Here is a 25,590-nt window from a genome sequence, read left to right as displayed (position 1 = left end):
ATCTGTAAACACTGCCAAGTTGAATTGTCTTCTCAGCGTAGTAGTTCCAGTCTAAAATATCACTTAAAGGCAAAACACACAACTGATAGCAGCAAGTCATTCAAGGAAACAGACAGTGGAGCGAGGCTTCTACATAAAAACTACAGAAAGATGCTGATGTTAAAAGTGTGTTTGCACAACAAATGTTATGGCACTTTCATTCATATGGCAGCACATTTAAAATAAAACTAAATGCTAAAAGCTATACACTACTTTTCAATTAATTTTTGGATTCTGTGTACAAATGCGATTAATCGTGATTAATCAGGGAAATCATGTGATTAATTAGATTAAAAATTTGAATCGTTACCCAGCCCTAATGGATATATGAACTTGCATTATATACATGTTCATCTTTGAAAAAATACCTAAGTGAACCCCTGCTGCGTTCAGTTTGATCCCAGGTGGCTCCTCCCTGATCTGGACCGAGCTGTTCACCCCGCACAGGGACGGCAAAACCCGGGTGTACGCCACCCTGGACTGTGCCGCCCTCAGGCAGGTCCAAGGCCAGGCGTCAATCACCATCAAGCCATGAGGATCGCCATAAGATCACCCAACATCATTCAGCTTCACTTATATACTCAGCCCAAAGATGGACTTATAATGTCAACATGTAGCTGTAGGTTTACGGCAGGTATAGCTTCAGCATCTCTGATAATAATGGTGGTTATTTTAAAACACTGCACTGGCAATACTTATAAAAATAGCCAGTTTATTCTGATTTATAAGACAGTATTAAGCAGTACAACTGCGAGATGATTCAATAATTGTAAGAGGGAGGGGATCTACTAAAAATCAATTGACAATTTGACCATTTCATTTGATTTTTGGCACAAAAATTGCTTAATTTTAAAGCTTCATTGATCAATATTTGGCCACTAGAGGGCAGCATTGCCATAAAAGGATCAAACTTCCAGCCCTGCTTTATGCTCCAACATGTTAGAACTTTTCATTATTCCTCCAACAGACTCAAGTCCAATTATCTGAGAATAATACCATTTCTGTTTGCGCCAGGTCAGACAAGTTATAAAGTTATAAGTTAACAGAATCTTTTCTGAACAAGGCTCTTTGTACTCGTGAGACAAGTATTAGGTAATGTGCCATAAAACAAAACAACGAGCCAAAAGTTAGACTGGATCAGACACGTTTGATCCCACATTTTCAATATGAATTACAAAAAATATTAATCATCAACTTGGCACTTAAATGATAGATAAGATATATTCCCACATATTAATGGCTTCTTTATAGATTTAAGTGTTTCTTCCACCTCTTCTCTCATATTTTCTCAATAAATGAAAACATCAAATAAAAGATTACCACCAGACGTTTGTGGCGTGTTTCTTACACTGTGCAGTGATGTGTGTGATATTTAGAAGTCCTGCAGCTGTTTTACTGATTAGAAACATCGTCTTTGACATGTTAAGCCTGTGTAAAGCAAATTCAGAGATTTGCATGTGTTAGACAATAGTTGCCTGTTTTACTGAATAGTAAAGACTCGATTTAGACTGTTAAACAGTTTCCTGTTTAGTATTACTTTAATGGATCTGAAATCCTGACTGATTGGAGTAGTATTAAAGGAAAATAAAAGCCAACTGTCTCCTAAACCACGGAGGTAGGGTGTAGAGAAGTATGAAAAGGAGGAGACGAGCGGCAGCTGAGAGGATGCAGATTCATAATATCCTCGGGCCAAGACAAGAATTCAGAGGGTTTAGACTCATTCAGGAGCTGCACCTGCACAGAAACCACTTTCAGGTCCATTCAGGCTGAGATTAGGAAACATTTTGACAGCATTTTGGGGAGGGTTGCACTAAGACTGATAAAAATAAGATTAATTTCAGGCAGTTCATACAACAGAATGTTTGGAAATGTATCCGAGGTGACTGATTTCTTGAGAGCTTCCAAATTCCCTCCAATTGGACGCGCTAAAGTGTTATCACGGTGCTACACCAAGCTGTATATGTGTTATAATTTCAATGCAAAGCAGAAGGACGACACACTCAACATCCACACAACACATACTCAAGAATGGGTTCAGAACTGGATTGAAACACCCTACACGTCCCATTTAACAGCCCCTTTAGCCTAGAGCTAGCCAATCGTGCATTTGACAAGTAGCTAACAAACCTTCCTATGTTTAGAACAATCACATTTATGTTTTGTGGACTGAACAGTAAAACTTAATGGTCTTGAACTGACTGTAGGAGCACACCAAACTGCACTGGAGAGCTAAAGTTACAGGAGTAACTACCATCAGTGGATGTTTGATAAGATTCATTTTGTGCAGAGCCACAGTGATGGAGTGTTGAGGATCACCACCAACACCCACCTTATTTTTATCTTGTAGTTTTACAAAGGTTTCCCTGACACAACGGACACATAAATGGACATAAAGCTACACCAGTTCATCAGAGCCAGGCTGACACTCTCCTGCCTCCAGGTAGCCTCCTCACTTTGCATGACACGCCAACTATGTGACAGTTTAGGAACATTTCTATTTTAGACGGAAAGTGACAGAAATATTACAACCAGTGTGAGTTTGGTTCAGTTTGTCCCTTCGTTTGAACTGGTTCGAGATCCGAGTAGAGAGCAGATAATTTTACTTATGCTTTCAAAATGTAATTCATGTTTGGCTGTGTGTATTTTTCAGTGACATGGCATAAAAACTCGTATTTATTTCTGCTTTATTCAGACCTTACAGTGTATCCTATCCTAAAGCATATCTGAGTTGTTGTTTGTTTTGTCTTAAAACAAATCTAAAATCCAATATAATTCATCTTGGTGCAAAACACATTCGTAAACAGTTCAAAAAAGTTCAAAAATAAATATACATATTATATATTCTTAAAAGTGCATCATATAAACGTCCCGTAGAGGAATTACTGGTACTCAGACAGACACAAAGCTTTCTTGACATTGAGTTAAATCAGTAATTTTCAGATCCTCCGTGTAAACATTTACATTTAATACATCCATTTTATTTACATCTTTTATGTAATTCTTAATCATTTCTGTATTTTCTACCTTTGTATTCACAGAAAAAAACACAAAAAAAACATAGCTTTTCCCAGCTTTTACTTGAAGGTGATGAGGTAGTCTGGGTAAGCTTGGCTATCGTGGAACACAACATACATGCCGGGGTCGTCCATTCTATCCACCACGCTATCGAAACGGTCGTGGAGCTGCTGGCTGCTGCGAGACGGAGGCACCACCATGTCGCTGCTGCCCTGAGTGTAGACGCCGGTCAGAACTCGGGCCACAAACATCAGCTGAGAGCCATCAGCGGCTGGCCTCGAGTAAGTGGGTTTGGCTGAGTAGCTGGCGTTAACAGCAAAGTAGGTTCCACGACCAAATGATGTTGCTGAGAGCCAGAAAGAATACAGATTAGGACTGGGCAACGATTAAAATGTTTAATCTGATTAATCACAGGATTTCCCTGATTAATCACGATTAATCGCATTTGTACGCAAAATCCAAAAATGAATCCAAAAGTAGTGTATAGCTTTTCGCATTTAGTTTTATTTTAAATGTGCTGCCATATGAATGAAAGTGCCATAACATTTGTTGTGCAAACACACTTTTAACATCAGCATCTTTCTCTAGTTTTTATGTAGAAGCCTCGCTCCACTGTCTGTTTCCTTGAATGACTTGCTGCTATCAGTTGTGTGTTTTGCCTTTAAGTGATATTTTAGACTGGAACTACTACGCTGAGAAGACAATTCAACTTGGCAGTGTTTACAGATGACTTTGGTTCTGTCGACTCCGCCGTCTGGAAGAACTTTAAAATGAAAATGGCCGAGTAAAAGTTCCGTACCCTTCTCCATGTTTGGTGGATCCGCCGATTACTTTCTTTTCCGGTTCCACAGCAGACAGAAACAGACTTTTACAAAATAAAAGCCTGAGCAACAGACTTTTACAAAATAAAAGCCTGTGAGCAACAGACTTTTACCATAATAAAATAAATAATAAAACCTGCGTTAATGCGCAACAAAATATTTATCGGCGTTAAATAATTAACGAGTTAACGTGATAATAACGAGTTAACTCGCCCAGCCCTGATACAGATCAAACTTTTAACTGTATTTCAGATTATCGATGTTCTTTCTCCTTCAGAAATTTATCTCAAAACCTCAATATGAATCTATCAAAAATGCCAGAATCGAGTGTAAGCAACGCCCTCATAACAAGCTGATTCCAATAAACAATACGTGCCTTTATTTAATCTAAATTCCTAAAAAAAGCCATTTTTCTGACAGTTCTTTTGCTCTAATAGGAGGTGAAAAGAAGTCATTTGATTCGGTTAAACACAAAGATGCATCGTTTTGTTACCATTTTGCCCCGCGAAGCTTCTGTTGAATCCAGTTTTCATGATGGAGTCGCAGTTGTCCTGAGTTGTGCCGTGGTACAGAAGCTTTTCACCCGCTCCTGCTCTCTCCTGCGCGTTCTTATCAGATATTTGCTTCTTCTGTGCCTCGTAGGCCCGACGCAGATGAACGTTCTGCAAACGCTCAATCTAGACAGGAGAGACCGAGCCCAAAAATACAGCAAACTGTTGAATGTTCCCTATAAGGTTGTATTAAATCTGTGCACAGCATTCAGCTAAGCTAAACATGACATATAATTATCATATCATTTCTTGTTTATTTGTTCTTTTTTTGGTTAAAAAGGAAACAGGCTCAAAGGTAAAGTCTATGCACACTATGTTTTAGGTGCTAAATAAAACTTAAACTTAAACTTAAACTTAAAATAAAAAGCATCATAATTTGTAAATGAACCAGCTAAGAGTCTTTAAATTCCTGTTATAGACTTCTGGGTTTGCAGGTTTCTGGATACATCGTGCATGCACTGCTCTTTTTTATCTACCCAGACTCTTTAATTATGTCTAAATCAGGGGCCAGGCCTTTTGTTTGCACCTCAGTTATAATGTTTTAGGTGTAGAAGCCATCCTGTTTTCATCTTCAGCTTCGTTATTGGTTATTTGCTTCAGAATTAGCTGATATATGTGAAATGATTATTGAAAACGGGGTAGACAACATAAGTTCGCTTCTTTCTGCCCCCTTTCGTTCAGCATTTGCATTATTGTTTCTTTTTTTGTTTCTTTTGTTTTAACTTTTGATGAATGAAATAAACAAATAAACTAAACTAAATATTCAATTTGCAGCTTTTTTTTTGACAAAGGAAAATCTGTTAGAGCCTTTGAGCTCACAAACGTATGATTAAACCAGTTGTAAGTGGATCTATTAACATATTACAGTACATTTTATTCTATAATGTTCTACTTGCCACATTGGCTTAAAGAGGGAACAACAAACGTTTGGAAACTTCTGATAAGCAGATTGAAATAAACATAACAAATTACAAAAAAATCTGTTCTCAGGATTAGCTTGTAGACACTTAACCGTGTAACTTCATGCAGTTACATGAGCACAAAGACAGGAATATAAGGTAGTGTAAACAGAAAGAGAAACATCCACCAACCTTTATTATTGTCCTGTGAACAGTTAGATTAAAAGCCTTGTTAATGGTCAGATACTCTGCAGATCGAGGCTGCAGTGAAACCTTCATGAACTCACTGGAAGACATCTTGTCCCAGTACAGAGGAAGGATGAAGTCTGAAAAATATCCAGTGAGTGCGTAAGGCAACGAGGTCTCATGCAGGACAGAACATACAGTATGTTTGTTCCACAATTTAATGCTAAAGAGCAGAGATGGGACCAAGTCACACATGTGCAAGCCTCAAGTAAGTCTCAAGTCTTAGCTTTCAAGTCAAAAGTAATTTTTTCTTGGTCAAGTGAAGCCAAAGTCAAAGTCAAGTCACCTTATTATTGTAATTTTACCTGCAGAATCTGATCTTAACAAAGTGAAAAGACAAGATATAAGTAACTGTCAGTAAACATCATTGGCCAATGTGTCCAACCTGTCCACCCCGTATCATATCAAGCTAACGTTAGCTAACTACCGACTAGGCTAACAGGATAATATTAGCTAATTTGACTAGCACTTACTGGTCAGAATGGATCTTCAAATGACGAACAAAGTTTGAAGTTATGCTAGATGCTTAACACTCAAGTCATTCAAGTCATCGTGTCTCAAATCAAGTCAAGTGCCGAGTCTTTAACTTCCAAGTCCGAGTCGAGTCTCAAGTCTTTTATTTTTTGTCAAGTCACAAGTCATCAAAACAGCAACTCGAGTCGACTCGAGTCCAAGTCACAGTGACTCGAGTCCCCATCTCTGCTAAAGAGCCACAAGAACTGTGGAATTCAGATAGCCTCTCTGCAGCCGGCTCAGAACTCTCACCTGACAGGTTCTCCAGTCGTTTCAGTTGAGTTGACTCTCCCGATAATTGTCTCGTGGCCTGCATCGTCTGGAGATCCACGTGCCACCAGACGCCCTGCGCGTCCACGATTCCTCCAGCTAAATCTCTCTTTTCCAACTTGTGATTGTCTCGTTTGGGCAGTCTCTTCCAGTCGCCGTCCTTTCCCAGGATGCACCACGCCACACGGTTGTATAAATCCTCCTCCTCCCTGGCTCTCACCTCCCTCCCCAGGTTGCCGATCAGGGACGCATTAATCTTCATGATCACCCGGCCCACCCCGTCTTTTAACCCAGTCACAGTTAAGTTGCCGGACTGGTCCTTTTGCATGTACAGACCCTCAGACTCCACCATCTGTTTCAAATCACTCACGTCGCCTTGAGTGAGGCTCTCCAGATCTTCTTTTCTCAGGGTCTGAGTGGAACACTGCGCCTTGTACAGATTCCTAAGCTTCTCCATGGCGCCATCAACATCCGCTTTACAGAGACCCAGGAAGAGGAAGGTGGACCGCTGACTGTTTACATCTGCTCTCACAGCTCGTTGGGGCAGTGGTGGTACCTGAACCAACTGAGGAACTGACACTGGAAGATAAATGTAAATGTATTTTATTTATACAGACCTTTACAGGCGATCCTCACGGTGTACCAATGTGCTTTACAGCAGGTAATAGATAAAGAGAAGAATAAGTAAAAACAATAAAAGAACAGTGAAAGCAATAAAATACAACAAAATCAAATAAGATAAAACTGTCTTCATACTCCTGGGTATTAAAGCAATCCTAAATAAGCAGGTTTTTAGCCCAGATTTGAAGAGGCCCAGGTCAGAAATAAGACGCAGCTGGACGGGGGGCTTATTCCAGAGCCTGGGGGCAGCTTTGGGAAAAGGCTCGGTCACCCCAGGGTTTGTATTCTGACCTGGACACTTCCAGCAGAAACTGATCTGTTGACCTCAGAGCTCTACCAGGACTGTTAAAAGCTCAGATAAATACGATGGGGCGAGGCCGTTAAGAGCTTTAAAAACAAACATTTACTTAAGGATGGCCTGGGATTCTGACCTTGGGAGTAGTTTTCAGAGATGATCAGTGGAAGTCCGTCTTAAATCTGATACATACATCATCTATATCTGCTAAACACGGCCTAATCCAACTGAAAGTCGTACACAGAGTTCACTTTACCAAGGCTAGGTTGGCAAAGATTTATTCGAACCTTGACCCATTATGCCCCCGATGTAGGGGTCAACCTGCAGATTTAATGCACATGTTCTGGCTATGTCCGAACCTTTCTACCTTTTGGACAAGTATTTTTAAAGCTCTCAGTGAGATGTTTCGAACCCGATTAGATCCCGACCCGATTTGTGCCCTCTTTGGTGTAACATCTGAGGAATCTAGAGCTGCCCTACCGACTAAAGCCTATGTTGTCATAGCTTTCACTACACTCCTTGCAAGACGCTTGATTCTTTTCAAATGGAAGCAACAAAAGGATCTTCCCAATCATTACTCAAGGTATGGAGGCCCTTTCTTGATTATTATGACTCCTTACAAAAAACCCCTTGATAATGAGTAGACTTGGACATATACATGACCTTCAGCATTGGTGGAATTTTCCCCCTTCTATCATTTCAAGTTGTATGGATTTATTTCCTTTTTTTTTCCTGGTTGTCTTCTTTTATTTTTCTAGTTTTCATTTGGTTGCTTAAGTAAATTGAGTGTGTTTGGGCAGCTAAAGACGGGCAGCAGCGTTCTGCACCAGCTGAAGGCGGCTGAGAGAACACTGGGAGACGCCAACATGAAGCGCATTGCAATAGTCTGACCTTGAACTTATCAGGGCATGGATGGCTTTCTCAAGGTCATGACGACTTAAAAACATTTTAACTTTGGCCAGGAGAAGCAACTGGAAAAAAAAATGGTCCTGACGACATTGTTAATTTGTTTGTCCAACCTCAGATCAAAGGTCAAAGGTCAAAGGTCACTCCCAGATTTCTGACGGTCGAACTAACCTTAAGTCAAACTAATCATTTGAAATGTTCTTAAAATATGTAAAAAAAGAAATACAGAATTTGTTAAAAACCACACAAGAAGGAAATGTGTGAGAAAGACGCTCACCTCTGCGGATTACTGTGGGAAACATCTGCGTCGCCTCCTCTTTAAAAGCCAAGAAGACGTTGATCTTAATCAGGACCAGGCGGATGTCAGTGAGGCTCGATAGAGGGATGGACGCAGCTTCAGCTTTGATGCTTCGAAGGATGGAACCTGCCACGACACCAGGGTCCATCCCAGCAGATCCTGCACACAGTTTGGGATCGAGGTCGATGTAAGTTTTGGTTTCCGGTGGAGAACAAACTCAGGAGGAGGATGCTTTAAAGCAGGCTTACCGGCACAGATGGCAGGAATTGCGACAGAGTTAAATCCAAAGTTTTCACAATAGTCAATAATCTTGCATACGAGCTCCTCAATGACGCCTGCGTCTTTTTCTCCATACACGTGGAAAATGGCTTCGCAGGGAAACGATCCAGGCTGGGATATGAAAATTTCTCCTCGGCTCACGTTTGCTGGACAAAAATCACAGGAAACAGGTTTAAGAGGCTGAGCGTTGCTCGACTGTGTCTCGCCGGTCCTCCCATCTTACCTGCTTTCAGTTCAGCCTCCACCTCTGGTCCAGCTTTGGTCAAGATATCTTTGCAGACGCCATCTGGGAGGTAGAAAATGCATTCATCACATACAAAGACCAAGACTTAGGCCCAAAGCATCTGGCTTCAGACTGATTCGACTTCTAGTTTTAGATCACAAAATATCCATCACAAGCACTCGTGCTTTTCAGAAACTGACCAATCAGGATAAAGTGGGCTTTTAGGGAGGGGGGGCTTTGAAGAGACAGCTTGTTTCAGAAAAGAGTCAGGATTAGACAAATAAGGACTTTTGGGACCTATCTATCGTCAGAGGGTAAATCTTAAAAAGATAAAGCTTGACAGGAACATAACAGCTTCCCTTCAAGCAGATCATATGTGTGTTTACTCTGTTAACCATCTTTGTTCAGCAGCTTAGAGCTTGCCTTCATCCTGTAAGAGTCACAAATAAATCTTTTTAGCCAAACAAAACGAGGTTTAATCACACACTGATCAGACTAAACTGAATCATTTAAAACTCATTCTGCTGGAGACAAGAGTTTGTGGAGCGATCGCAAACAATCAGCCTTGACTGAGCTATTTCAGCTACATTTAATAACAATAACTTATGGAAGCCCAGAGCGGATGTGGTACGTATGAACTTTTTTTGATGGTTTTCTCGAGATAACGAGTTAATTTACCGATGGTTTTCGAGGCCACTTTTCCTCCGCAGTCCGAGCTGTTTATATGTGTTTATATGTATTTCTGGCAAAGGTTTTTACCCATTTTTACCCCCTTTCATTGTAAACTGTATAAAGTAGCCTATGAATCAGGAATGGAACGTGGAGCGTTTGTGTAACAATTCTGCTTGTGAAAATGCACAAAGCAAATCCCGCTGGTGTGACGAGCATTTTCTCGAGTTAACGAGTTATTTATCTCGTTATCTCAAGAAAACGATCACGGAACCTCTCGTGCATCATTCGGTAACCATGGAGACGGCGTGGTCCCCCTCAGCTGGTCACTGATGAAGTCGACTATATCAGCAGGATGACTGAGGTGTAAACGCCTGTTGAGCTGCAGTCGAGCCGGCCGTCTCTTTAAATGATGCGGGCCGATATGAAAGTTATCTCTACAAGACAAACAAATTGCAGTTTCAGCCTGTTAGACGTCGACAGAAGTAAAAACCTGATGCGTTGATCTATGTCGGGTTCTCCAAAATCTGACATTTTCAGCTTGAGTCCGTTCTTGGAAAGGCTTTAAGAACACTGAGAAACTGATCATGATCATTCAAGAAAAGAATCAGTCATCTCATGATCTCGAGAACCATCGGTAAATTAACTCGTTATCTCGAGAAAACCATCAAAAAAAAGTTTACACGTACCACGTCCGCTCTGGACTTCCGTAATAACGCTACACTACAAGCTAAAGTTTTACACCTTCCTAACGTCACACCACAGCCATCCACTAGAGGTCCTCGGTTCTTCTCACAGCTTCGAGTCACATGACTCATCCATTCCCTTCACTGGTTCGCCTTCCATCCTGCCACAGTGCATGAAAGCTTCTGCTTTGCATTTTATGCAAACTACCTAGATTTGCTTGGTTCTGTCCAATGAACTGTGCTTTTCCCTTATCCCTGCTTTCTATTCTGTGCCAAGAGGACGTTGACCTTTATTGTCGCTCAGTCTAAAGAGAGAACCACCTAATTAATTAGGTTAAACACTGATTATTTCAGTTGAATTGCAAGGAAGTGTAGATGATTACTGAACACTACTGGCTGGCATTGCCTTCATGTACACAGCTAATGTTACAAACGTCTTTAAAATGACACGTTCTTGACGTTTTTCACATCCTTACCCTTGTGAAAATCTTTGAAGTTGGTTGAATTCACCAAAGCAGCTGTTGTCTCATTGGTGATGTCACCAAAAACCACATGTAGTTTAACCCCGCCCCCAATTGCAATGGTGATGTCATCAACGTCACTGGTGAGGGGGCTGAAGATCCCTGAGAGAAAGAACACCACAATAAGTAGAAACAGCCTTTAAATTCCCCTCCGGTAATAAATGTGGCCTGAGCAGCTGTGTGGTTCACCTCGGCCTCCCTGGTTCAGGTTTGAGCTGAGGTGTTTGTAGGCTTTGTTGTAGCACTGTAAATAAAAAATGTGAGCATTAAATACAAAAGAATATGCATCCTTAAAGGGGAAGTTTTTGTTTTTTTTTTAAACCTGGACCTTATTTCTGGCTTAAAATACGTTCTTCTACTCACCGATAACAGTTTGGTGAAAGTCAGCGTCCTTCGGAAGATATTTAGATCACTGGAGATCAGCGTATATCCATATAACGGGAGAGAACAGGGCAGAGACAATACAGCCTCTAAATAAGGCATTATCTGTCTTTATTTCACCAATACTTTAAGACCAATGAATGAATGAACGCGTACTGTTGCACTGTTAGCTTAGAGCAGGGACGTTGCTGTGCATACAGCTGTACAGGGGCACATGCCCCAGCCAGAACCCCACCACCAACACTGCCTTACTGTAAACAAAATGAGCCTGGGTTTGTAGCTTTCTGGATACATCGTGCATGCGCTGCTCTTTTTTTATCTATCCAGACTCTTTAATTATATCTAAATCAGGGGCCAAGCCTTTTGTTTGCTCCTCAGTTATAATGTTTAAGGTGTAGAAGCCATCCTGTTTTCATCTTCAGCTTCGTTATTGGTTATTTACTTCAGAATTAGCTGATATATGTAAAATGATTATTGAAAACGGGGTAGACAACATAAGTTCGCTTCTGTCTGCCCCCTTTCATTCAGCATTTGCATTATTGTTTCTTTTTTTGTTTGTTTTGTTTTAACTTTTGATGAATGAAATAAACTAAATATTCAATTTAAAGCTTTTTTTTAACAAAGGAACATCTGTTAGAGCCTTTAAGATCTCACAAACTTATGAGTTGTAAGTGGATCTATTGACATTTTACGGTACATTTTATTCTATAACGTCCTACTTCCCACATTGGCTTAAAGAGGGAACAACAAAAGTTTGGAAACTTCTGACAACTTCTGATAAGCAGATCCAAATAAACATAACAAATTACAAAAAAATCTGTTCTCAGGATGAGCAGACACTTAATCATGTAACTTCATGCAGTTACATGAGCACAAAGACAGGAATATAAGGCAGTGTAAACAGAACAGGCAAAATGAGCCTGCACTGAATGTATAAGAACATTTATTCAAATTTGCATGAACCTCAACAGGTTTAACAGAGCTATAGGCTATCTAAGCAAATAAAAACACTTTTGAGTTCAGCCATTTAGCTTTTCAATTCCTTCTCCTACAACACTCTGCTCCTCATTCTCTGTTAGAGCAACATGAAAAAAACAAAGAACAAAACACGATTTACTCTCTGCATGCATTCCAGCTTGTTTAACCTTTTCAGTCTTTAAAAATATCAAAAGGAAGTTTTCCTGTTTCAATTTCCTAATGAATTTGAATTTGCACGTGCCCCGGTAAAAAGTGTCTGGTGACGTGCCTGGCTTAGAGCTGCAGTGTTGTTGTTATTGGGGACTATCGGGGGCTTTCCACACCCGGGTCACTTGGGATAACATCGTTCACAAGAACACCACCAGTCAGCATCGATTCGAGGACATGCAGCGGTCTGTTGTTCTCCGGCCATCCTCCTTTCCAGGAGCTCCTCATCCATATACTCTGGCTCACTCCGGTAAGGACGTCCATTGTACTCAAAGTCGTCGTCCACGTCGTCAAAATCTGATAAATAACCTGCCATGTTGCACAAAACTAGCAGCAGCAAACTCCATGTGAAGTTAGCCAACCGTCACAGAGCACGGAGTGAATAAGCTGATGCTGCAGCGGTGAACGTCGATGACTTTATCCCAAGTGACCCGGATGTAGAAAGCCCCCTATAAGCCCCCCGATAACAACAACACGGCAGCTCTGAGCTAACAGTGCAATAGTACGCGTTCATTCATTCATTGGTCTTAAAGTATTGGTGAAACAAAGACAGATAAAGCCTTATTTAGAGGCTGTGTTGTCTCTGTCCTGTTCTCTCCCGTTATATGGATATACGCTGATCTCCAGTGATCTAAATATCTTCCGACTTTCACCAAACTGTTATCGGTGAGTACATTAACGTTTTTTATGCCAGAAATAAGGTCCAGGTTTAAAAAAAAAAAAACTTCCCCTTTAAGTTATGTGGACCAGTTATAAGAGGTGTTAACCGTTACCTCCTCAGAGTCAGGATAACCAGGTTTAATGACGATGTGGATGGTGGAGAGACACCCAAAGGATGGAGATAGTCCAAACTGGCGAATGGTCTCCTCCAGCACCTGAATGGCTTCAGTCAGGGGGTATCTTAAGACAACTCCAGGTCCGATAACTGGTATGGACACTGAACTGAAGCCCTGCTGGACACAGAGGTCCAAACACGTCTTCAGCCCCTTACCCAGAGCCTATGAGACAGAAGTGACGCGTTTTCAAAGCTTACTTACCAAGCTAAATTAGTCACTCTTCTCATAACTGCTTCAGTAAGAGCAGAAACAGTGCAATCTTTGAAAGTTTTCCTCCTCACCTGCACACTGTTTCCTCTGAAACCATCCCAAGGTGAACACTCTATGAAGAAGATCTTCGAGCAGCCCAGAGATGGAGGCCCATCAACCTGCAGAACATCACCAGGGCCGAGGGTGCGGTTCACTGCCATGGAGTCAAACTTTGACTGGACCGCGTTGCCTCCTTTCCTCAGCAGACTTGTACAGACTTTTGTAGAAGTCAGCTGCTTGTTCAGCATGGGAGCTACTAAAACATTCATCTGTGAAAGAATGGTTGAAAATGAGTATCTGTACTGTGCTGCTGTTCTGTGGATTCTGAGAAGTAGAAGGTAATAAGAACCCATCAAACCTGCTCATCTTCTAAACTGCTAAGCTTGATCTTTAGGTTGATTTTGTTGGATATGTCAGCAGAGGGTCTGGGTGTGATGCTGCTGATGCTTCTTGGTCTGGCTGTCGCATCTCGAGAGGAAATGTCTTGCTGCTCCCTGATAAGGACCTGACAGGAACTCTCAACCAGTGCCTTGCTCACCTTACCGTCACCCTGGAAGTAGGGGTGTAAGAAAATATCGATACACTTAAATATCGCGATATTTTATTTGACGATACCGTATTGATATTCAACGACACTGTATCGATTTTTTTTATTAACAATTAACATGCAAATATTCACGTTGTTTGTTCATTTTTGTGTTGCAATTAAACCTCCGGCCTCTAGTTGGCAGCAGTCATTATGTCCTCCGCACCAAAAGGAACAATGAAATCCTGCGAGATCAGTTCTCACAAATACATATAAGAGTTCACCCGCGATGGCTGAGGACGAGAGGCTCCAGCAGCTTTTAAAGCTGATGTTTGGGCATATTTTGGGTCCAAAACAAAGGAAGGCAGTTACGACTACAAGAGCCATGCGGTGTGCAAACTCTGCAATGCCAGAGTCGAGTACTCGGGCAATACTACAAATTTGCGAGCACATGTGGCGAGACACCACGACAATGTAGCATTACAGGCTAACGTGAAACGAGTGGATCCTGCTCAAAGAACTATTCAAGATGTTAACTTTTCAAAAATACCAGCGACCTCAACCAAGATAACACAGTCAGTACTGTCTTTTATTTGTAAAGACATGCGCCCCCTGAGTGTTGTGGAGAATGAGAGATTCCGTAATATGATGACAACACCGGAGCCCCGTTACACCGTCCCTTTCCGACAACACATCACGGACAGAGAAGTCAAGAGAAGACTCACTTTGACATGCGACGCTTGGACTTCGAGGGCCACTGAATCGTATGTAACTCTTACAGCACATCACATAGATGAACCTCAAGTCCCATGTACTGTAAACCTGAGCCATGAGTGACAGTCACCAGGGAAACACATAGCAGCGTTACTGAATGAGGCTGTGACTGAATGGGGATTGGATGGAAAAGATCCCTTTGTTGTTACAGTTGTTCTAAGAAACTCAATATATCGTTGTTCCTACAGTATCGCAATATATCGCGATATATCGTATCGTTGCCCCTGTATCGTGTCACCAGATTCTTGCCAATACACACCCTACCTGGAAGTAGCGCAGAGCTCCTGGTCCGTCTAGAGCCAAAGTGTCAGACGTCAGACCGGCGAGAGCCGACATCAGGGCCCGATGGGTCTGCTGAACATGACAACGGGGACCAGACACAAGCACACATGGCTGTGGAAGATGAGAAGCTCTCAAGGTCACGTTGGTCTGCTTCATGCCGATCATCTCTAAGAGTTGATCAAAGCAGTCAACCAGCTCAGGATGCGACAGGTTCAGCACTTCTTGAGCTGAAGCCTGATTCATCTGGTAGTCATGGAGAAGTTCTCTGAGCCTGTTCACATGTTCAGTAAAGCCCACCAGCTGCACTTTGGTCACCGGACCTCCACCGGCTGCTGGAGTAAAGCTGAAGTCCACTCTGAACTCCTCCCGGTTTGCCTGGTTCTTGGCTCTGATCAGGATCTCTTTCACTGGGCTCAGATCTGGAGGTGCAGCTGCGGCGCCCTGCAGCGGTTCATCGGCCACACTCAGCTCTCTCAGCACCGCTGCCTCAGCCTCCTCCAGACCTGCAGGGGACAGACTGGACAGCACCAGGTCCGAGCCCACGTCCAGGGAAACGGGGTTTCTGAAGGTCTGCTGGAAGCGGGCCTGGTACTTGGAGACGGCTCCGCTGGTTGTCATGAAGGTTAACAAGTCTTTTGGAAGCTGGACTCTCTTTTCTTTTATCTTCTTGATCAGTTCATCAAGCTTCTCAGCTGCTGCCTTCACTTCCTCGTCAGGTCCCTCCAAGACGATCCCGTCAGCGCCTCTGATGACTTTGACTTCTGGACAATGAACAAACATTTCTCGATTGAACACTTCTTCCACCAGTTTGAACTGCTTCTCCATGACTGGAAGCTCCCTGCGGATTGGGACGCTCTCTTCCAGCATCGCGGTCTTCTCCTTCACAGCTTCCACCTCTCCCACCACCACAGCGTAGCCGCTCTCTGTGTACACTCTGACATCATCCGACACAAAGGAGCGGTCCTGCATCACCTTTCTGACACGACTCGGCTCAAACACGTGATGGCAGAGGTAGCGCTCGGTCAGGCCCATGAAGATCCGATCCACCTGCTGCTCCCACTTTTCTGCAGCACCAACAGCTCCTCCAGGCCCCTTCTCCATGTCTCCCCTCACCACTGCCTCCTCTTCATCGAAATCCAAGTGCACATTGCAGCCGATTGAGGAGAGCTGCTTTTCTAACACTTTGAATGCTTTAGGGTTGTCTCGCAGGTAGTACAGGAGGAAGATGTCAAGATTGACATTCTTCTCAAGACTTTTAGTGTCTTCTTTAATCCATATCTAAAAAGAAAAAGAATGAACATCAATGTGGATCATGAGTCCAGCCCAATTCTGAGACAACAGAGATTGATAGTGTTTTTGTTGTTTTAACAAAACAACAACATTTCATACCACAGGCAACTGCACATTGAGTTGCCCGTGGTATGAAATGGGCTATATAAATAAAGATGCCTTGCCTTGCCTTGTCTTTTAGATAGGGCTGGGCGCGTTAACTCGTTAATTATTTAACGCCGATTAAATATTCTATTGCGCATTGACGCAGTTTTATTTATTTATTCTTTTTTTAATAAAAAAAAAATGTTTTAGATATATTTTTTGGGGCTTTTGTGCCTTTAATGAATAGGAAAGTTCAGAGAGAGGGGGAACAACACGCAGCACAGGGCCGTCCAATGCGGGACTCGAACCGGGGCCAGCTGCAGTGAGGACTATACAGCGGCGTCGAACAGGGGGGAAAAGTCAGACTGATTCACAGGGTCCAGCCTACAGGGGGGGCCCCTGGGAGGGCCCCCAAGGGAAATTTTCTTCTTACGTTTTTTAAAAATTATTTTTTAAATAATGTTAATATATGTTGGTAATTTATGCAAATCCGATGTTATCTGGAAATATATCTGTTGAAATGTATATCCCAGCCTGCAAATAGGCTATAATCTATATCAGACACCCCCATTATCAGTGCGCATTGGTTTAGTCCGCCCTCTGGCGAACTTTTGATTGTACATGCGCAATCAATTTCACTCACTTCATTATTAGGCATTAAATGCAAAGATGTCATCCAAAAAAAATCAGGTTTTCAGAAAAGAAAAGAAAGGCAAGAGAGACAGAGGAAACAAAATGAAGGAAAGCAACTGTTGACTGATTTCTTTACCAAGAAAGGTGAGCCCAAATGTCAAAATTACAGCCTACAGTAACTGATTATCCCATTCCCATTTCGTTGCATACCACTGTGATAGCAGCCGAAGTCAAATAATTAAAAAAATAATCTCTCATTTTGTTGGCTACCACATAATTGTGATATAGAAGCCATATTTGTCTTAAATGTATTTATTTTCATAATAACTATTAGCCTATACTGCCCTACAAAGCAAAAAGGCAGTAACTGCATTTTTGGACGAAAATGAGTTATCATTTTCATGACATTCAAGGCATCCTTCGTTATGTGACAAAAGATCTTATCTCAAATGTGTGTCGTTTTGGAGAAAAATGGTAGTCGTTTGGTTGTACAGTAACTGCAAAAAGCCCTGGTGAAACAAAGCAAGAATACAGTAACATCCATTACTGTATTCTTGCTTTGTTTCATGTCAGTTACTGTACTTATGCTTTGTTTTACTTCACGTAAAAACACCCCTGTTGCCGCACAGTGAAGTTACTGTTACCATGGTGAACACAGACAGCTGTGGCCGATTTCGCGGGCTTCCCATCCTCACGCGACTGTTTTGACATTCTACCGGCAAATTTACGTTTCTAACTTCACACACATTTGTATTAAATGGCACAAGCCAGGGGAAATATGATGGTTGAACTGGCCTTGAAAAGAAAGTACCCGGACTATGATAAGTAACAGTGACATTCAGCATTTAGAAATGAGCAATCACAATATAAACACCTGTCAGCTGTCATACAGCTGTAATACAGCTTCTAGCGTTTACTTACCGGCTCCCGGGCCTCCCTGCTCTTAGCTGTAACTTTATCCTCTGTAACTTCACATCATCGTCAATGCCATGTCATCGATTTGTCGTTCACATCACACAGTTTTAATCCAACCAGCGGTGGTAAAATATTTAAAGACGAAAGGCATGTATAAAGTTATCCCACAAAATTCAAGCAGCCAAGAGCGTTATCTGTCTCTTCGTCTAATTACATGAACGGCATTTTCATTTTATTCATAATCATTCATGGCGTTGTCCGGCAGGAATATATTGCCAATAAACAAAGCAGTCGGTGTAACAGCTGTTCTTTAACGTGACACATGTCCGCTTCAACTTAAAACACTCTTTGTTTAGCCGCTGTTTGAAGAATATGTCCGCTATTTACAGAAGTTAGCTAAGTTAGCTTGTTAGCATGAAGTCACAAAGCATCATCTATTCTAGTGGTGAACGATGTCGTGTATCCCAATACAGCTGTTATTAGATGTTTTAGGGTTGATTAAGCTTTCTTGGAGCAGTTATAGAAAACAACACCACTTATAAATGATCTCAGTTTGTAGCTTACTCAAACAGTGGCCTCCACTGAATTATTATTATTCCTATTCCGATTTCCTAATCCAAAGATTCTTGTAGAGTTTTTCATTTATTAGTGTATTTGTGATGGAAGTGGGGAAAATAATTTGTTGTAAATATGCCAGATTGAGCTCAGGAGCTAATTTCCATCTGCAGTTGTCTTAGTTGTCTCAAATTATTATTAAATATTTACTAATTTGAAATATGTGTCGCATCTATTAATTTCATTCACTACTTTGTATTTATTAGCCTACTGAAACATATACTGTACCACATAAAATCATCAACTTTTTCATCTTAGTTATCATCAAAAGAGTTTGAAAAGCCTTAAAAAAACTAAGACAAAATTATTTTGTTTTGCTCTGTTGAACTGGAGTTAGCCTAACTTGCCTATATATTGCTACAAAGTTAAAGGGGAACTCCGGGGAACCATGCATAGTGAGAATCATGCATATGGTTTAAATTATTTTGCAATGTACAAATACAGATACAGATATAGTGTATCTAACACACCAAGAGCCCAAGTTATAACCAAATAGTTTTTGAAGAATCTACAGTTACTGCCTTTTTCCTTGGTATGGTGCCACAGTTTTGGGAAGTTATACGAAGCAAGAACACAGTAACTGCAAAAAAGGGTAAAACATCAAATCAATAATGAGGATTAATATACACAAAGAATAAGCTAATATAAAGTAACAAAACTGACACATGTCCATTAATCTACCTACAACAGCTTAGGATGGACGACAGGATAACTTTAAAGTCCTTTTTCTCAGTTCTGCACTCTGGGTATTTACTGCCTTTTTGCTTTATAGGGCAGTATACAAGTGTCACAAAAGCCTAACATAGGGTCGATGTTGGTTCAAATATTTGTCCAAATGTTAGCAAAGCTAATTTGTAAAATGAATCCCACTCAGTTTCAGAAAATGTCACAGAATGTGATGATGCCGCAGCAGCTGCAAGTGGTGTCAACTTGAGAGAAGGTGAGCCTATTTTAGCTAATGTAATCTTAAGCAGGCCTACATTTCTGGGTGCCTTGACTTAAAAAGGTTGAGAAACACTGCTAAAACAAGATTATAGATTCTAAACAAATATGAATGATATTTATTTATACCTAGTGATGAAGTGATTTTAACATCTATAAATATGATACATTTCATTATAAAACTGGTAATGTGAAAGACTAGGACATTTTATAATTTAAAAAAAACAATGTCTGTTCTGTCATATCAAATAGATTGCATGCATATATCTGTATGCTTTGTGGTTGTAGAGGTCCAGGAGGTAGATAAAGATGTGATGGAAGATGGGGATGATTCAAGTGAAGGAGAGGAAAGCATAGAGGGCTATTCTGAGGAAGGCAAGAAGGATGATGACATATCAGGAGGTGGTCAGGACACCACTAAGGAGTGTGTGCCATTGCCAGAGGATCCAGCATTATGGCCAGAGAATTTAACTAATGAAGACAGAGAAACAATAGTACATAGATTGGCAAGCAAAGAAGGTAGTAATATAATTACTGCAAAGGATAAGGAAGGGAAACCATTTCCGTCTTACCTCCAATTTGCGAAGTCGGCCAATGGCAGAGAGAAAATCAGAAGAGATTGGCTTATCTGTAGTGAAAGCGCCAACGCTCTGCATTGCATTCCATGCCTTCTCTTTTCTCTTGAGTTAAAAAGGCCATCTAAGAGCGCTCTCAGTAAGGATGGTATGAAAATGTCTCAATTTATTTGGAGAGCAATGTACACAAGATTGCCAGAACATGAAACATCCTTGCCTCATAAGGAATGCTATTTGAAGTGGAAAAGCCTTCAGAATGCATTGTTGTCTGGAACAGGAGTTGACAGTCACATACAGAAACAAATACAGGCAGAAATCGAAAAGAATACAATGATTCTCGAGAGGCTTTTGGATGTGACCCTTCATTTAGCATCAAGAAACCTTCCATTTAGGGGCAAAACCACGCATCTAGATGATGTACACAACGGGAACTTCCTAGGCACTATAGAGTTGCTGGCACGTTATGATCCAATTTTGGAAGAGCACTTGCAGAAATTAAGGCAAAAGAAAGAAGGGCCAAGATTAACACATTATCTGAGTCCTGAGACACAGAATGAATTCATTGATGTCTGTGGTAAAAGAGTACTGAAAACCATAATGGATGAAAGACAAGCAGCAATTTACTACTCTTTAAAATGTGACTCAACACCAGACATCTCGCATACAGAGCAGAATGTCCTTTTACTGAGGTACGTTTACAAAGATGCCGAAAGTTGGAAAATATTTGAGAGATTTTGCCAGTTTAAAGATTTCTACAAGAAGACAGGAAAGGACATCTCAGACATGATACAGGGTGTGCTGCAAGAGTGTGGTATACCACTGGAGGACTGCAGAGGTCAGGGTTACGACAATGCAGCAAATATGTCAGGGAAATTCAAAGGCGTCCAAGCAGAAATACTCAAAGAAAATCCATTTGCAACATACTCCCCCTGTGCATCACATACCCTCAACTTAGTAGGCGTGCATGCAGCAGAATCGTCAAATGAGGTTGCAACATGTTTTGGCACCATAAACAGGTTGTACAATTTCTTCAGTGCTAGTCCAGAAAGATGGGCAATCCTGAAGGGGAAAACCGGGTGTTCGCTTCATCGTTTGTCAGACACTCGATGGGGATCTCGAATAGCTGCTGTGAAAGTTGTGGCCAATCACTTGCCATCCATTCTGGATGCCCTAGAGTGTGTTTTAGACACATGCAGCCTCACCAGTGAAGCCAGGTCTGAGGCAACTGGCCTATCCAAATATTTTAAGTCCTTTGACGCAATAGTCCTCCTCACTGTGTGGGTCAAGGTTCTACAGTGCATAGAACGTCGCAACCTGATCCTTCAGGCAGGGAATATTTCCTTGGCTACTGAGGCAGCAAACATCAAGGCCCTGCAGGAGGAAGTCCAAGACATCCGGAATGAATGGGACTCACTTCTTTCAGAAGCCTCCTCAGTAGCCCAAGCCATGGAAATCCCAGCCCAATTTAAGATAGAAGAGAGGCGTAAAAGGAGACGTAAACTAATGCCTGATGAGTCAAGGGATGAAGAGCATCAAACTAGTGCTGAGGTGCTTTTCAGAAACAATGTGTTTCATGTCGCAATTGACAGCATCATAAGCGATTTAAGTGCAAGGTTTCAGACCACAGCCACTATTTGTGAATCTTTTGCACCTCTTCTGAAATTTGGGCACATGTCAGAAGAAAAAATCAAACTGACAAGCAGAGCTCTGGCAAGTATTTACCCAAAAGACCTCTCGGGTGAATTTGAAAATGAGATGCTGCACTTGCATGCAGTATATGAGGCCACATTTCCTCCAAATCTGCTCCCTCTTCAACTCCTTAATTCAATATATGACCTGCAGCTACAAAGCATTTTTGGTGAGATATGCACTGCATTAAGGATCTTCTGTACGCTGCCTGTTACTGTTGCTGGTGGTGAGAGAGCATTCAGCAAGATGAAGCTGGTGAAAAATTATTTAAGGTCAACAATGAGCCAGGATAGATTAAACAGCCTTGCCCTTCTCTCCATTGAAAGTCAATTGGCAAGACAGCTGGACTTCAAGCACCTCATCCGTGATTTTGCCACAAAAAAGACTCGTCAGTGGGCATTTAGTGGAATATAAATTACAACTTTCCCTACAACTTGTGAAAGCCTGTTTTGCGTTTTTCCATGTTCATTTCTGCAGTTCAGTTCTTTTCATGAGTGTAGAAATCAGACTGCATTTCTCTTTTTTTTGTAAACAAGCTCAGAGGAATCCCCACTTCAATGTTGTAATGCCTTTTCTGTTGCTATGAGTAAATAAATGAAACAACAAAAGAATGTGCATGTGCAATATTTGCTAAGGTATCAAGCAATGCAATAGCGGGGGGCGGGGTCCATGGTAGTGGTTGTTCCTGGGGCCCCAAATTTGGTGCTACGCCCCTGGGACTATAGCCTCTGTACATGGGGCGCCTGCTCAACCCACTACGCCACGGACCACCCCTGTTTTATTATTTATTTTATTATTGTAAAAGTCTGTTGCTCACAGGCTTTTATTTTGTAAAAGTCTGTTGCTGTCTGCTGCGGAACCGGAAAAGAAAGTATTTGCTAATAGAAAGTAATCGGCGGATCCACCAAACATGGAGAAGGGTACGGAGCTTTTACTCGGCCATTTTCATTTTAAAGTTCTTCCAGACGGCGGAGTCGACAGAACCAAAGTCATCTGTAAACACTGCCAAGTTGAATTGTCTTCTCAGCGTAGTAGTTCCAGTCTAAAATATCACTTCAAGGCAAAACACACAACTGATAGCAGCAAGTCATTCAAGGAAACAAACAGTGGAGCGAGGCTTCTACATAAAAACTACAGAAAGATGCTGATGTTAAAAGTGTGTTTGCACAACAAATGTTATGGCACTTTCATTCATATGGCAGCACATTTAAAATAAAGCTAAATGCTAAAAGCTATACGCTACTTTTGGATTCATTTTTGGATTTTGCATACAAATGCGATTAATCGTGATTAATCAGGGAAATCATGTGATTAATTAGATTAAAAATGTTAATCGTTGCCCAGCCCTAGTTTGAGAGTAAAACACCTCACTTTTGAGAATTTCTTCTGTTTTTAAGTCAACTATATTATTGAAATTAAATATCCTTGCAGAAAAAACATCAAAAGAGCCATTTAAAAAATAAAAATGCTTTAAATCCCCACCCCACCTTATTCTACAACCTAGATATAACCCCCCCACCAAGCCCAAAGCACGAATAAACTGTGTTCTGATTTAAAAACAATCAAGCAAAAACTCAACACAAGAGACTAAAGAGTAGGGAGGATAAAAGAAAGGCCAAAGTGTGCTCTTCTTAAATCATAAAAGTGTATAATCTGACCATAAAGAGAAGTAAAATTAGATAAAAAAAACTAGTACAAACAGATAAACCAGATAATAAATCACTAAAATGAAAACAAATTATGATTACAGAAAGAATGTACCAAGAAACAGCTAAAAATCCCGACTGAATAGAAAATAATTTATTTATGTAAAATGTTCATCATTTTTATTAGTTGTTCAGAAAACATTAGAAACTACCTCAGATTCTATTTTAATCAATCAAAGGTTATATAATTACTGTAAGGTACTTCCTTATGGCACTAAAGCGGGTTTCTGTCGGGAAGAGCGAGAGAAACAACACACCCTGCAGCCACGTGCCGCCCAAAGAGAGGCCGACCCGCCCACCTGGAAACATTTCAATCTTTTAAAGGGATAGTTCGCCTCTTTTGACATGAAGCTGTATGACATCCCATATTAGCAATATCATTTATTAAATTTGACGTACCCCCTGCTGCGTACTGTGAGCCGAGTTCCAGCCTCGTTTTGACGTTGATGAAGGTAGTCCGGCTAGTTGGCTGGGGTTTAAAAAATAAAGTGTTTTGCTTCTCAAAACAATATGCGTTCAACAGAGTAATACATTTGCATCACAAAATCGTTCTCCAGGAAAAAGTCAGACCTCACAATCGCTTGGCTCTATATTCTCTCCCTTCGTATCACTGCGTGCTGTGGAGACCGAGCAGCAAACACCGTAACAGGTGCGGCTGTCGGCAGGCGGCAGCAGGCAGTGATACGAAGGGAGAGAAAATAGCACCAAGCAATTGTGAGGTCTGACTTTTTCCTGGAGAACGATTTTGTGATACAAATGTATTACTCTTTAGAACGCATATTGTTTTGAGAAGCAAAACGCTTTATTTTTTAAACCCCAGCCAACTAGCCGGACTACCTTCATCAACACCAAAACGAGGCTGGAACTCTGCTCACAGGACGGAGCAGGGGGTAAGTCAAATTTAATAAATGTTATTGCTAATATGGGATGTCATACAGCTTCATGTCAAAAGAGGCGAACTATCCCTTTAAGTTAGATTTAATAGGCCCACCGTGATACCGGTCTGACAGGTGACAGTGGAGCTGCTTTTTACCGGAATCAATCAAGCAGCTGCCGATGGTTGAAGGGGGAACTGAAGCTCCCCTGTGATTGGCTCGTTAACGGCAGAAGCTCACCTGTGATTGGCTCGATAACCGCTGAAGCTCACCTGTGATTGGCTCGTTAACGGCTGATCCTGGGTCTGTGGTGAATTGGTTCGGCTGACGATCAGACATCGTTCTCCGTCAGGAAGACAAATGGAGTGAAATTTTCTCTGCAAAACCCTTTCCTGGTCTATAAAAAAAACACCAAAAAACACGAGAAATCCTCAGTTCAAATGAATACTGCTCAAGTATTCACATTTTAAAAACTAAACGTCACCGCTTACCCTCTTTTTCCCTGAAACGTATTTTATATCTGTCGCCTCCGACGTTTTCAATCATTGCGCACTCGCCTCCCCCAGAGTCTCTTTTTCTCTGAAAGTATTTCCAAATCTTCTCCTCTTCTCTGTCTGTCAGATCTTTGGCCTCAAAAAACAACAGATGCTGGTATTCATCCATTTTACCGACAGCTCTAAACTAAAGCACCCGGCCTTCCTCAGGGACACGTTCACTCTGAAATCTAAGTTTCACTTTCAATCGCTTATTGTTCAATCCCATATTACATATTCAGCTTCGAGACACACCCAGGCACTAACACAGAGGGAATGTGGAGCAGAAGTTCCCTTTTCATGCTGGTGTGCTGCTACTACAACAAAGCTTTGTTTTTTAATTGTAATAAAACTCTGACAATGACCTTTTGATCTTAATTTGATCTAACCCGTGCAATATGTTGGGATTTGTCCAATATAGCAGGGATGTCCAACGCCGTCCTGCAGGTTTGAGATGTTTCCCTGCTTCAACGGACCTGATTCAGATTAAATATATTAATTTAAATGATTGTTAAGTTCTGCACGAGCGTGCTAATGTTGCACTGAGGTGTGTTGAAGCAGGGAAACATCTCACACCTGCAGGACGGCGGCCCCTCTGGGACCAGATGTGGACATCCCTGCAACAAGGCGAGTTAAAAAGAAAGCATC

The 25,590-nt window shown here is 41.4% G+C and overlaps 2 protein-coding genes across 2 annotated transcripts in view; one reads left to right on the top strand and one right to left on the bottom strand.

Annotated features, from left to right (window-relative positions):
• f13a1b (coagulation factor XIII, A1 polypeptide b) overlaps positions 1 to 1,367 on the top strand; it is a 21,191-nt gene extending 19,824 nt beyond the window's left edge. The window contains exon 15 of the mRNA XM_075451003.1: positions 433 to 1,367. Coding sequence (XP_075307118.1) covers positions 433 to 574 — 142 coding nt within the window. The 3' untranslated portion in view covers positions 575 to 1,367. The remainder of the gene's footprint in view (positions 1 to 432) is intronic.
• A 1,309-nt stretch (positions 1,368 to 2,676) lies between these two features.
• LOC142369188 (protein mono-ADP-ribosyltransferase PARP14-like) lies at positions 2,677 to 25,146 on the bottom strand. The gene is made up of 15 exons (XM_075451448.1): positions 24,901 to 25,146; positions 24,682 to 24,806; positions 15,068 to 16,363; positions 13,862 to 14,053; positions 13,536 to 13,772; positions 13,192 to 13,416; positions 11,042 to 11,096; positions 10,808 to 10,954; positions 8,977 to 9,039; positions 8,723 to 8,899; positions 8,454 to 8,633; positions 6,337 to 6,933; positions 5,518 to 5,651; positions 4,369 to 4,552; positions 2,677 to 3,400 (listed from the first exon to the last, which is right to left on the bottom strand). The coding sequence occupies exons 1-15, from the start codon at positions 25,070 to 25,072 to the stop codon at positions 3,114 to 3,116; spliced, it is 4,071 nt and encodes a 1,356-aa protein (XP_075307563.1). The 5' UTR covers positions 25,073 to 25,146; the 3' UTR covers positions 2,677 to 3,113.
• Positions 25,147 to 25,590: the final 444 nt, after the last annotated feature.

The sequence above is a fragment of the Odontesthes bonariensis genome, chromosome 19 (genome assembly GCF_027942865.1).
Source record: "Odontesthes bonariensis isolate fOdoBon6 chromosome 19, fOdoBon6.hap1, whole genome shotgun sequence".
Lineage (NCBI taxonomy): Eukaryota > Metazoa > Chordata > Actinopteri > Atheriniformes > Atherinopsidae > Odontesthes > Odontesthes bonariensis.
This window is presented reverse-complemented; position numbering and strand designations above follow the sequence as displayed.

What these genes read in the sequence shown, in the direction of transcription:
- LOC142369188 (XM_075451448.1), bottom strand. Translation starts at nt 25,072, where the DNA reads ATGGATGAATACCAGCATCTGTTGTTTTTTGAGGCCAAAGATCTGACA. An exon ending in CGTTAACGAGCCAATCACAG is followed by an intron (nt 16,364 to 24,681) that starts GTGAGCTTCAGC and finishes TTTTCTTTTTAG; the next exon opens with ATATGGATTAAAGAAGACAC. An exon ending in CTTCAAAGATTTTCACAAGG is followed by an intron (nt 9,040 to 10,807) that starts GTAAGGATGTGA and finishes TCTACCTCCCAG; the next exon opens with ATGGCGTCTGCAAAGATATC.